The 14,048-nt window shown below is 50.5% G+C and overlaps 1 protein-coding gene across 1 annotated transcript in view; it reads right to left on the bottom strand.

Moving 5' to 3' along the window:
- The window catches only part of PHGDH (phosphoglycerate dehydrogenase), a 36,030-nt gene that overhangs the window by 16,344 nt on the left and 5,638 nt on the right, over window positions 1-14,048 (bottom strand). Inside the window, exons 2-7 of the mRNA XM_019655804.1 lie at window positions 11,704-11,855; window positions 10,105-10,170; window positions 8,366-8,420; window positions 8,177-8,275; window positions 616-748; window positions 9-94 (exon numbers count right to left, since the gene is read on the bottom strand). Coding sequence (XP_019511349.1) covers window positions 9-94; window positions 616-748; window positions 8,177-8,275; window positions 8,366-8,420; window positions 10,105-10,170; window positions 11,704-11,855 — 591 coding nt within the window. The remainder of the gene's footprint in view (window positions 1-8; window positions 95-615; window positions 749-8,176; window positions 8,276-8,365; window positions 8,421-10,104; window positions 10,171-11,703; window positions 11,856-14,048) is intronic.

Genomic DNA, 14,048 nt, shown 5'->3' with positions numbered 1-14,048 from the left:
AGCAGGGCGCCTTCGTCCACAATCCCTCCCCGGGCACAGTTTACCACGCGCACCCCCTTCTTGCACTGGGCGAAGGTGCTGTCGTTCAACAAGCCTGGAAGGGGGGGAAGAGGTTTCTTGCATCGATGGTGCCAGGATCTCGGAGACTCGGCTCCGGCTCCAAACCCTCCCTGCCCCACAGGCCTTCCTCCTGCAGGACAACAGCCTCTCTGGTCTCACCTCTCCCTTCTCAGATGCTCTGGGACACAAGTCTTTGTGCCAGATTTGGGCCAGACTCAGCTTAGAAACACCCTAGAAGTCCCTGAGATATTACTGCTTCGGGTGCGTTCTCAAATTACAGACGCCTGCAGTGGCCCTAGCAAGTACCCAGGGGGCACTGCGCATACGCACTGGCCCAGCTTACCCAGACCCCCCGCACCTTCCCAGATGGCTCACCCCACCCCCATGTAATGCAGGGCATCAAACAAAGCATCACCATGTTGATGCTGGCAGACCTGGCAGGGCCCTCCCCAGAGCTGGTCACCAGCGTCTGTGGAAGCCCCGGCATGGGGGCCCACTCTTATCTGGTCTGTGGCTTCTACGGCCAACCCACAAGGTAGGGAGGGACACACCTACCTGTGGTGGAGGGCAGGAGAGGGGTGTGCACAGTGATGAAGTCACAGAGAGGCCAGATCTCCTCCAGGGGCAGCTGCTGAACACCGAAGGAGGCCGAGACCTCTGGCGAAATGATGGGGTCATACCCTACAGTCTGCTCAGAAGCGAGAAGAGGGGAATGTAATCATTATTAATTGTTAGTATTGGTACTACCAATAATGGTGACCTTTATTGAGCATTTACCATATACCAAGCACTATGCTGACAGCAGTTTACTTCTCATGGCAATACGATGGGGTTGGTGCTATTCTTCTTTCTACTTTAGAGCTGAAAGCAGTGGGGCTTACACGCTAGGAGGGGCCAGGGCCAGGGTTGAAAGGCTAGCTTGTCTGCCTCCAAAGCCCTTGGGGAGTGGGAGCCCACAGGAGGGAGGAGGATCATGTGTCACAGGAGGACTGTGACACAGTCGTGGGGTACAACCAGGAAAGGGAGAGGCTGGCTGCAGCTGGAGGACCTGCAGGGCCAGAAAACCAGCAGGTGCATTGAACACTTCAACAGAGTGAGGGAGGCGGCAGTGGTGGTGCCGAGCAGGGCTGGGACTGTGACAAGGATTCCTCATCGGGAAAGGGGGTGAAATACCCGCTGCCACCAGTGGGGAGGCTATGGTCCCCTTTCTTGAAGTTTCTTCTAGTAAGGTCTAAATTGCATCCAGTGTTGGGAAGCATAGCATGGTAACTAATCATGGGGCAGTATAAATGACTAACGGCAGATCCTTTCAACAAGGCAGGGATGACTGGAGTGGGGAATTAGAACATCAAGAGGAGGAAAGTGAGATATCCAGGCACCGTGGATGGGGAAGAACCCAGGAAGAGCCTTGGTCTAGGGAGGAGGGGGGCCCCCAAAGCACAGGGGCCTCTCTGAGGCTGTTGAGAAGGAAGGAAGGTTCGCTCCTGAGAGATGGGGGCAGGCAGTCAACTCAGGGCGTGAACATCATCAACCTCATGAAATTGACCAAAGATCATCACGTATTGGTGACCAGAAGAAGGAAAGTTTAAGACAACGCTCAGAGGAAGGAGAGGCTAGGTAGTCATAGCTGACAGTGGCAAACGTTTATTTAGCATTTACTATGTATCACATGTTTTCATCTAACTCATGGTACTGTTATTTCCCCATTTTACAGACAAGGAAACTAAGGCAGAGAGGTTAACTGGTTCAGCCAAGATCAAACAAATGACAAGTCACACAGTTGGGACACAAATTAGTATTCTGACCACGGAGTCTGCACTCCTACTGCCCAACCTGAGCAAAAAGGGGTAGAGTGAGATGAAAACATCTCCTCTCCTTCATCAGAAACAGTCTTGGGTGCCAGTCACACATCTCTCAGAATGGCTATGCTTTAAAGGTTACCAAGCCAGCACAAGCCTCTTGGAAGGATCTGCAGCCAGGTGTGAAGTATCTACCTCTTGCAAACACCTACCCAGTAGGCCTTCCCAGAGCTCTCTCCATGAGTTAAACCCATGTCAGCAACATGGGGGGAAAGAGCTGTTGGAACCGTAAGAATCTTCAAATGCATCGATGTCCTCAAGAAGGCAGGGCAGCCAACTGACCCAGGCAGGTCTGCAGGACCCAAGATAGGGCTTCTGAGTCAGGAGACCCAAGTCCTGCCTCAGTCACTGTCAAGCTGTGTGTCCAGCTTCACATCAGCGCCCTCTGGACAGGGTCCTCAGTCCTCTGTAAAGAAGCTGAGTGGATGATTTCAAGGTCACCCCCTGCTCTAGCTTTTAATAATGCACTATTCCTTGAAAAGAAAGTTCCCTTACGCCTGAGCGGAGATGTTCAGAGCTGGCCCAGGATTAAACAAACAGAAATAACACAAAGCATAATACTTTCACTCTGGGTGGTGGAGTTAATTTTCTTGATGCTTTCTGATGCGTTTTAACTCTTCCCCTCATCATGAATTTCTCCTGAAATTAGGGAAACTAGAAAAGAATGGCAAAGAAGATTGCTGTATCCAAGTCAGCGTTTCTACAGAACAAACTAAAAATGATTATGAATGAGGAGGACCTTTTGGATCACCTTCTCCATCGCCTTGTAGAGCAAGGAAGGCCAAGTGGGCCCCACCCAACCATCGGGGGAGGTGTTGGGGAAAGGTGTGCCTCCCCCATGCCCTGTAGGATCACCCGCTTGTGCCCACATGGCCATCCCCTCAGATACAAGCTACTCGTTTCTGTGGGGAGTGCGCAATGTCCGGGAGGAGAGAGAACTCGGCCCTTGCTCTCACAAGTCTTCATTGTCCACCGGCTCCGAGGCTGGCTGAAACAATGGCCCCGTTCATCTCTAATCCAGATGTACTTTTCTCACGGGGAGGGGGGAGAGGAAGGGGACCCCAACAGAGTCACAAAGCCAAGCCTGATGGAGCGCCCCTGGAATCTCAGATGCCAAGAAACAGCATGGGGCTGCCTGAAGGACAGGTCCCGCAGGCGGAGCCTGGCCTGGTGCCCCCACAGAAGGCACCTGGGGCTGAAAGGGGGAGAACGGAGAGAGGAAATCATCATCTTCAGCAGCCATCAACAGGCCCTGACTCAGCTTTCCGTCAGAGGCAGTATCTCGTTCATCTGCAGACAACTGCAGGGAAAGAATTTGACCAAGAAAACCCATCCTCCTTCACCACAGACACTCAGGGCAGACAGGAGCGGAACCTCAGCTAGGAGTCGGGGTCCTTACATCCAGAGACCATGTTGCAGGGAGCTGGAAGGGTGACATTGAGACCAATGCCTGAGCAGGGTTCTGCAGTGTCCTGGAAAGGTCAGATGTCCAAATGCAAAGAAGTTGGAACAATTTTGGGTACACATCATCCAAAGGTTAGTCATTCCTAGACAGGAGTCAAGGGAAGATGCACAAAGGGCTTCCCCATCTCAACCCCAGCCCCAGGACAGACTCCTGAGGTTGGGGCAACAAAGGAACCCCAGCTTTTCCAGCAGCACTCCAGGGCGACCTCCTAGCAGCGTCATAGGAGGCAGCCTTGGGAGGCTGGTCAGGCCTGTTCCAGGTCCTGTGGCTCAGCCGTGGGCGGAGGAGAGGAAGGCCGCCTTCGAGAGAAAGGGGCTCCAACAAAAGACCCCCGACAGCCAAATTTGGGGACTTAGCAAATTTGGAAGTCTTCCCCCAACAATGAATCTTAAACAGAAGCTCAATATACCACCACATCAATTCAAAGCGGCAGCGTGAAGGTCAGAGCCCTCCCTTCTGCGTCTTCCTGGGCCCCCTCCCTCTGTCCCTAAGGCAGCTTTCTAGAACCTGAGGCTCTGGGAAGAATTTGAAATTCACTGCTCAAGGGCTGTAAGAATTCCAGTTATCAGATTGAAACAGGAGGGCTTTTGTCCTGAGAAAGGCTGAGCACAGGTGAGACAACAGAGGGGCTGTTTAACTCACACAGATCAGGAACAAGAAGTAAAGGGCACCAGATTAGAAGCCAGGAGACCCACAGTCTGAGCTGGGCGCCACCATGTACTATTTAGTCCTATTATCTTGAGCGCATCACAGAACATTCCTGAGCCTCAGTTTCCTTATCTGCACCTGGGATAATGATATTGACCCCACAGGGTCACTGGAGTGCAGTATCTGATACTGTCGATCTCAGGAAACATTAGCTTGACCTGAAAGAATCAGTGACAACTGGCTTCTCCGGTTCAATGTCCATCCCTCCTCTGGGCTAAGTCAAATTCATCACAACACTGGCCACAAAGAAACTGGAGGTGTCCATAATACTCTACCACTGGGTGGTGGGGTTAACCTTCTTTATGCTTTTAGATGCTTTTTAACTCTTCCCCCCATCATGAATTTCTTCTGAAATTAGGGAAATTAGAAAAGAATGGCAAAGAAGGCTGCTGTATCAAAGTCAGGGCTTCTGGAGAAGAAACTGGAAATGATTATGAATAATGAGATTTGGGATCACATTCTTCATCGCCAGCCTTGTAGAGCAAGGAAGGCCAAGTGGGCCCCACCCAACCATTGGGGGAGGTTTCAATCTTGCAGAGCATGGGGCCCTTGACTGCTCACAACACTCGAAGAGGGTTTAACTAGGACAGAGCATAAGAAATGTCACCTCCCTTGCTCTGGAAGCCATACTTCTGTTAATGCTGCCAAAAGTCACATTATCTTTTCTTTCCGCCATGCCACTTCTACCCACACTGCACTTTTGTCACCCAAAGGTCTTCTCCCTTAGAAAAGCTTTTAGTAAAGAGCTCTACACCCAACGCTTATCTAGTTGCTTTTGGGGCCCATAGGTAAGGGTGCTGATATATTCTAGCTAAATTTCCTGTTAGGGTACCCAACTTTTTTAGCCTTTCTGTGTTTTTTAGGACCCAATTCTGCACCTCTCCCTGCTTCCTGTCATCCACAAACGACAGACACATCATCCAGGGTGTTGATGAGAATGGTGGACAAGGCAGAGACCTGCACCAATCTGTACAATCTCCCTCCAGACTGAAATGGAGCCATCCTTCAACAAGTTACTAACCCCTTAGCACCAAGCTCACAGTCTCCACCATAACCCCAAGGACATCGTGAAAGGCCTGAGCAATGTCTTGCTAAAGCCCACATTTGCAAACATGTCCATCCTTAAGGGAATGGCCAAATAAAGAGCAATTTATTGGGGTAGCCAGTTAGCTCAGTTGGTTAGAGCATGGTGCTGATAACACCAAGGTTGACAGTTTTGATCCCCATATGGGCCACTGTGAGTTGCGCCCTCCTTAAAAAAAAAAAAAAAAAAAGGATAGCAACTTGTCTGTTCCCCTTCCCCAATTCCCCAATGCTGTTCCCCTCCCCCAATTCCCAAAAAAAAAAAAAAAAAAGGCAGTTTATCCACACACCAGTTTAAGCAGATGGCAAATCTGTTCATGAATATTCCTTTCTCTCCAGAGAGCATGTGCATTCTATGCAAATACACAGGGAAAAAAAGTCTGAGATAACACATGCCTAACTGATGTTATCTGAGGAGACTAGGGCTGGAATGATAATCAAGGAGATCCTTATCTGTACTTCAGTTTTTATGAGAATGCCTTCACGTTTTACATGATTCAAATACCTTTTAGAATACTCCAGGTATGTGACATCTCGGGATGTCCAGGCTCTACCAGTTTCCTATCAGTTTCCACAGAGGGAACAAGGGAAATTTAAAACAACTTGTGCTGAGTAAATACTGGTCAGTTTCCTATCTGGAAGTCAGTTTCCTATCTGGAAGCCGATAAACCATCTGTTTCACAATTTGTTCAAGGATTTTCCTTCCTTGCCCTTTAGGAAACCTGGCTCTCCACAGCTGCTCCAGCATCAACCGAGGTTTAAGGGAAACAGGTCGACAATCTCTCTGCTTTGAGACAGAATTCACGTGAACCCGACGCATGTAAGAGAGGCTACCTGGGTCATTCTGGAATGGCCAGAGCCAGGTAGCTCCCTCAAGGGGCTGGAATGAGGGTAACAATCCAAGACAGGTTTCGGGGTTTACAAACAGCATTGTCCCAGAAGCAAGGCAGCCCAGAGTGACCCTCCAGAGACATCTGGACAGAACCCCCCAAATGAAGCTGGCACATCCTCAGTGCCAGCTGGGAAGGAAACATGCAGGCAGGTCAGGCGGAGTGTGGCCAGAAACATATAAACATTCCTGAGCAGGCTCTAGACAGCTCTTTGAATCAAACACGTGTCTGAGGGGTGCCAGTCACTTCACTGCTAATGCTCAGTCCCACATGCCCCTGGGCCTCTCGGCAAACAGCCCCGGGTGGTGGTCGGCGCCCGAGTGGGGCCAGATGGACAGACAAGCCTACCAATTGCTTCAGTTAGTCAGGAAATGAGGCGGGGCTTTTTGTCTGGGTTCAGTCACTGCCATCGTCTCACATCCTTGACAATGACTGTCCCCGAGTTAGAAGTCCGATGTGCTGTGGGGAAGGGGCGTGGTAACGTAACAGAATGGTCGCTGGGCCTGGAACCTGCACCAAAGTCGCTGTATCATCAGTGAAACGACCACTCCCTAGTTTGACTTTGTGTGCTCTGAGTTTTCCTTAACCTCTGACTCCTGCTTGTACAAGACCAGAATTTCCCGTGAGCTAAACCTTTATACCTTAATCCGTCACAAAAGAGGACGGAGGAGAAAGTGCTCTCGGTAGCTTATCGCACCTCGCCAGCCCTGCGCAGAAAGATGTGGCTTTGGTTTGTTTTCATGATCAGAGACCCAGTGCTAAGGCTCAGAAAAGACGTCTGGCTGAATTAAATAAATACGGTGGCGAATGGAGGCAGAAGGGAGAGGAAGATTCTCAACGTCGTTTCATGGGACGCCCACCTGGGTTCTTGTCTACCGTTTGCTGTGAGCCCTTTGCAAGAAAATTTACAAACCCCAGAGGTCAAAATAAAATGAAGAGTTAAACTCCCTTCTAACTCTACAGAGGTGGAAGGGACAGACAGAAAGGGAGGGAACAAGGGAGAAATGGAAAATTCTCTAACAGTGCTAAGTCAATTTTTCTAGACCTGAAAAGATCTGATTGTAAAAACTATTTTCCTTGATATTTAACTTCCCTGGTGGCAGTTGGAACCCACAATCCACTCAACAGCCACAGTAAACATGGGGACCTCCACCATCACTCTCAGCTGCCTCGTCACCCTGACCTATCTGAGCACCCCTGTGAATTCCCCGGTATTGGCTGATTGGCCTCCCCCACTTGGAGAGGTCTCCTGGATTGGCCCCAGGGGATGGGGAGGCATTGCTATGGATGACAACCTTCTCTCAACCGGAAGCCTACACAACTCCCCAAATAGGAGAAGGCAAGGCCTTGGGGAGGGGGGATGATTTCTGAGAAATGTGTGGGATCTTCCAGCCGCCGTCGGCTGTACGATCCTATCACAGTGTACAGACAAGCACCTTTCAATCTCTTCTGGACAGTGGAGGGGAGCTAGAAGATGAACGGACAATGGCTCTATTTTAATTGCTGTAAGTTTGCTCCTGCTTTCTGAATTATCACAGGTGATAGACAGAGCAAAACATGGAGGCCGTTGTCGTCAGGGAGGAAAGGCCAGCAGGATACAGGACCCCTCTCTGCTCCACTGGGCCTCAGGGTTGTCCCTCACCCCAAAGCTGAAGGACCTCCCACCAAGTAGTCCCAGATTTTTAATTCAGGTGTCCACATCAGCAGGCCAACGCTGCCTCCCTCCTCGGCTTTACCACCTATTTAAGTCAGGGGTTCTAATAGCGGGGGTCAGGTCGATCAGACCCTCCTAGGACAAAGTCTTTATTTCCTCTCAAGCAAAGCTGCCTCTTTGCAAATTCTGTGTCTCCCTGAAAATAAGACCGGGTCTTATATTAATTTTTGCTCCAAAAGATGCATTTTATTCATTTATTCAAGTACAAAAATCTACATTTATTCAAATACAGTCATGTCTGGCTGACGATCTTAACTGGGGCTTATTTTGGGGTAGGGCTTATATTACGAGCACCCTGAAGATCACGCTAGGGCTTATTTTCCAGTTAGGTCTTATTTTCGGGGAAATACGATTGCTATAGGAGGCCCCACATCAAAGGGGCCCGCCGACCTCTCACCTTCATCCCAAAAGACTGCATCCGGGTGGCCACCTCTCTCCCGATTCTGCCCAGGCCAAGAATTCCCAGGGTCTTTCCACTCAGCTCTGTTCCCATGAACTGCAACCGAACAGGCAAAGATGCAAAGTCAGCACCAGGAGCGGACCTCGGGCACTGAGCCAGGTGGGTGGGGCAAGGTCAGACACTCACCTTCTTCCGATCCCATCGGCCCCCCTTCATCGATGCTGTTGCCTGGGGAATCTGCCTGCAAGGACAAACGCACAGGTTCAGGGGGCCCATGCAGATCCCCACCAGCCCAGGAAGCAGGCGTACTGTGAGGTTTGCACAGCCGCCACCTCTGACCACCATTCCCCCGGGGACCAAGCTCAGCCTGGGCCTCGCAGCTCAGGTTCAGACACACAGAGGAGGGGTGAGGTTGTGTAGCAGAGGGAGATGTTTGGCAAGACCAGACTGGGGGCCCTGGGACTACGATCCAGGATAAGTCCACCCCAGCCTCTGGGGTATCAATCAGAGCAACTGTGGGCACATAAAAAGCAACCACCAAAATCCGGGGTCTGTAGCGGTGACGAAATGGGGTGCTGAGGGACTCCGATGGCATTAAGTGCTCCCAAAGTTCAAGGATTTTAATGTTCCTGTTCCATCCAAGGCCACAACCTACAACATCTTCTACTATATCAGGAGGCAGCTGATTACTTGTTCTCCGTTGAGAATTTCTTAAGCCCCGAAGGTCTCAGGCTAGATCGGGGTGGGTGGGTGCCACAGTCCAGACACTCAGACCTTCTGTTCCGCCTCCTGTCCCCACACCAAAACACACATGCACACCACAGCCTATCGCCTCCTTGGAAACATGGATGTCTGAATCTCTGTATTTTCTGGAGGGGACAAAGGACGTTAGGGCAACGTTAGAGGTCAGAGGGTAAGATATGTCCCGTGGGATATGGTCCTCCAGGCTTCCCTGGGAGCCAAGAGGAAGAGACAAGAAGCGATGTTTAGGATATGTTTAAGGAGGACCTCCTCTATTTTAGATCCTCTTATAGGAAATGTTAACAGATCAGCTCATTTAAGGCTCAAAACAACTGCACTGTGAGGGGTAAACACCTCGCCCAACATCACGGAGCAGGAAGCAGCTGAATGACTCAAAGCGAAGAAGACACCCCCACCAGTCAGCCTCCTAAGTATTTCAATGCAGGCTTTCCTACCAGCCACAAAACAGTGAGGGGAGAGAGGAAGGAGGAGGGGGAGCGCGCACCAGTACGTAGAGATCCCAAAATTCCGTTGCTGTATTTCCACTTCTCTGACTTCTTAGAAGAATCATTTTTTTATGTCTACACCGTATGAGGACTTCCACTTGAGGGTAAGGCTGAGGGGGAGCCTGGTCTAGGATCAGAGCCCCACGGACTCATGGGTAAACTTGACAAAGCTTCAGGGGAAGACACTCCATGTGACTGCTCTGGCCCATCAGGCCCCAGTTCAGGAGGCTGACAAAATGCCTCTGACCTAGCGAGACAGAGCCCTCGCCTGCCTCTCCTGAGTTCTCTCACCTGACCTCTGCCCACCTGACTCCATGGTGTTTACCTACGATGTACAGGAGCACAAGAAATCCCCAGACCCTCCCTGTAGCTGCTGGTCATGGAACCGCCCCAGGTTCAGCACTTCAGGGTTCTCACTTGGCAGTCTGGGTGGCACCATATGGGCACAGGGCCTCGTGAGAATTAAATGGTAGCTGGCCTGACTCACAGGAGGAAAAGATAAAACGGGGAAATCTGCATTTCTTGCATTCCCTCTCCCTCTTTCCATGTCACTGCTCTTAGCAGTCTGCATGTCGCCAAGCTGAAGTGTTTCTAAGTGTCTCTGGGTCGCTTTGCTCAGGGAGTTGTAATGATTGACATACCAGAGGGATGGGCTCTGCTGAGAAGTCAGGGACTTACCTGGCCAGACAAATGATCATCCCACAGGTGAGCTCCGCAGCACTGAGGCTGTTCCCATTGGGGGTGCTAAACAGCAAAGAAAAGAGGGGACATCAGTGGGTCCTGATGCAGTATTCTCTCTCCTGTCCCAAGAGGAAGACTTGAATGCATGCTGAGCTCTCGCCCCAGCTCCATGAGCTCACCCACTCTTCATACAAACCCCACGTCACCCCTGCCCACATCCCAGAGCTGGAAGAGAGCGCTGGCGTTTTGTTTTCTGTGCAGCAACCTCCCTTACAGAAACACCTGGCCTCTCTACCGACTGGGGAAGACGTGCGTCGCCCAGTCCTTTCCTTTCTCCTCTCATTTCTGCACCTATCTGCCTAGAGGAAGGAAGAAGCACAAATCTCCTGCGTCTCCGTCATCCATCTTAACAAAGCTGTGCCCATGATGGATGAGCAAGTCTATCGAATGTAGACGTCAGCCCACTGCTCACCGACCTTCACCAAGTGGTAACAAAGCCACTAATTTTATCTTTACCTGTTTGACTTCTCCTCCTATCCTTCGACAAGTTCTGAACTGATTAAAGCTTCCTCACTCCTTCATACACAGAGCAGTGCTGCCTGTGCCCATTTTACAGAAAGGAGAAGAGAGACGGCAACCTATGAAACTATTTTTTTCTCAAAGCCTTTTTTTTTTTTTTTTGGTTTTGAAAGAATTTATTAACACACATGTTCACCCTTCTTCTTCCCCTAGTGGGTGTTTCATCTCTGGGAATGAAGGTTATACAAGGAGAAAAAGAGATTCTATTAAAAAAAGAAAGAAAAAAAAGTCACGAAAAAAGGATTCTCACAGTCTGTCTTTCCACAAGACCAGCTGGCTTCCTGGGTCCCCAGTGAACGGGATGGATGGGGACGCTGGAAAAGGTGCAGGGGCTGCAGGCTGCTGCCTCTGGGTCCAGGGCAAGAATGTCAGATGGGTCACCAGTTAACATTTCTACTGTTGGATGTTGCCCTCAGTCAGATGATGAGTCAGTTAACCCCTACCCTATAGGGGGAAGTGGAGGGAAGGACTTGAGGACAGTGAGGATCCCCAGGGAAGAGAACAGGCTTGAGGACCTAGAAGTGGACTGGGGGTAGTGTTGCCTCACCAGCTAAGTGCCAGATGGGAGTCAGAAATGAGGTCCCCACGCACTGGCAGGCTCACAAAACCTTTGCCCTACGTTTCTGCAAAGACAGCTCTCATGGAGGTCCTTGCCTCTTGGCCCTGGGGTGTGAAAGAGAAACTGGGGTCCCGGCTCCCGAGGGGTGCAGGGAAGTGAGGAAGAGAAAGAATGCAGAGTCACTCTACTAGCAAAGGTCTTGATCTGTGCAAGGGAGATAGAGTAAAAGCACAGCTAGCTACCGATCCCTGACCCCAGACAGAACAATGGAGGGGGACGGGCAGAGCTGGAGCACAGCAGACTCATAAATTCACCACCATCCTTCTGACTCCAAATCAGGCTACGGCCCTGCACACATCTGTGGGGCCGGTTTGTGAAGCATTCTGAGATTACAAACAGAGCTTCTCAATGTCAAAACCCTCGGGAAACACCAGCCCACCCCGGCCTCCATGCCTTACTTCATGACCAGCACGCCCTTCCTCGTTGCGGCCTCCAGGTCCACGTTGTCCACGCCTGTGCCAGCCCTGCCCACCACCTGGAGCTTCTCTGCTGCGTTGATGACATCCGCAGTCACCTTGGTGGCTGAGCGGACAATAAGGCCTTCGCAGTCCTGAGGCAGAAAAAGAAACATCTGGGTCCATCGAGCTCCTCTGGAAAACCTTCTAGAGCGTCTCTGACTAACGTGGGACTACATGCTGGCTGACTTTGGATATATCCAAGGGAAAGGACGGCAACGGGATGTGTGTATTGTTTTCAGAGGCTCCACCATCAGTCGGGCCTGGGATCAAACCCAAGCTACATCCCTGACAAGCTCTGAAGCTGAGCTTTTCAGCCTCCGTGACTGGGTGAGAAGAGGCAATGAGACAGGACAGGCACAGCAGCTGCTCAATGGACAGCACTTCCTCCAGGGACACCGAGCGACTCAACGGAAGAGGTGGGATGGAATTCTAGCCTGGAGGGCCCCGATGCCCGGCACACAGAAGGCGTGCAATAAACGCTGGTGAGCTGAACGAAACAATATAGGGAACAAAAGACAACACTGTGGAAAGAAAAACATTTCCTAAAATAGAGACCACAGGAAGGGGGAGAGGGGAGAAGAATTAAACTGGTCTAGAGTTGCTGAGACACCCAGGCGCTATCAGAGTAAAAATATATGTGTAAAAAAAAAAAAAAAACCTTCTGGATTTATCATAGCCCCTTTCCTAGGGCTAAGCTAGACCCCAAGACAGCCTTCTTTCGGCTTATCCAGAATCCCAGGGTGTCCTCCCAGAATAAGGATAGGATACTGTTGCCCACACACCCAGTGAGAATCCTCAGGAAATGGAGTAGGTGAACAAGCACACACTTTGCCCCAAACTGGCTCTCCCAGGTGGACGTAGCCACATGTCGTCACACAAGCAGCAAGCTGGGAATCAGGGGGCTCTAGTTCCAGGTCTGCCAGCTCCAAATCATGTACCCCCTGGTCTCCATCTATAAAATCCGAGGGTTGGGACACATGGCCTCTGGGGTCCCTCCCACATCTGATCTGACTCCCATGCGTGTAAGTCTCTGCCTTTTCCTTGGTGGAGCTCTCAGCTGGATCCCACGAAAACCTTCTCTTTTCCCTTCCCATCACACGGATCCCGGAGAGAAAAAAGCCAGTGAGCATCTGGCTCCCAGCCGAGGGCCCCACTGTATTTTACTGCGCACAAGCCCAGAAACAAGCTTGGAGAAGTTACATATGGGGGGGGGGGGGAGTGAGCGCACGCGCAGAGAGCTACTTTTCTCCACTGAGGGGAGATGAGAAATGAAGCTTACAATGCAGCAGAATTTTTAGATATGGAAGAGCCTGTAAACCCTCCAATGACTGTTTAATAGAGTTGGTTGGGGGCTGGGCCCAACCGCAGGGAGCTCAATGCAGGACCCCTCCTCCCAGGCACTCCAAGCCATTTCATCTTATGTGATTCTGAAATAGAACCTCAAAAGGTGAGGTTCAAAGAAACGTTTATAAACATCTAGCCCTTCTCTTCCTCCGTTTTTCATTTCTTCCTTCCATCTACAGGGTTCCTGGTACGGATGTATCTGGCATCAATTATGCTAGACTCTGTCAGCACAAGGTAAGTCACAGCCCCACATCTCAAGGAGCTCACAGTGACAAGACACACCAAAACTCACCATCCCGTGTGTATGGTGTGGCCTGAGTGTACAAGGCCTGGGAAGGTTGGAGGAACCAGACCTGCCAACACCATGGGACCTTGAAGGCCTCCTATACAGCAGTCTAGATAAACCAACCAGCCAATGCCTGGACAGGAAGGGAATACTGCTGTCAGTCCCACATTCAAAGCAAAGGATCCCCGCTGCCTGGCCACGCACTACCAACTTGTCAGGGCACAATAAGCTTCTCCTGCATGAAAACTTGGCCAACAACCCGGGATTCCATCACTGCCTCCCCCGATTTTTCTATCATCCGTTTCACATTTAGTTTTCCTCTCACCTGCAGTTTGCTTTCTTCGCCTGTATTTTACATACCGAAAGCAAAGATTATTTTAATGGCTGACATTCCATAGAATACGCCGTTGAATAAATGAACCCAGTGATTTGAGAGGCTCATGGAAACCTATCCTCACCATTCTCCCCACCCCATCCCACAGTCCTTCCCCAAATAGTCAAACATGTCACATGATTGAAAATCCAGTGTCAAAAATCCCTTCTCTTGATTGTGATAAGGATTAAGAGCTACATATGCGAGCACTCAAGAACTGTTTTTCTGAGCCTCCAGAACTATTAGAAATAAATTTCTGTTCTTTATCGAGTGGGGAGGGGA

This window comes from Hipposideros armiger, unplaced genomic scaffold (genome assembly GCF_001890085.2).
Source record: "Hipposideros armiger isolate ML-2016 unplaced genomic scaffold, ASM189008v1 scaffold_247, whole genome shotgun sequence".
Taxonomy (NCBI): Eukaryota; Metazoa; Chordata; class Mammalia; order Chiroptera; family Hipposideridae; genus Hipposideros; species Hipposideros armiger.
Note: the sequence above shows the minus strand (reverse complement) of the source record. Positions and strands in the feature narration are given on the sequence as shown.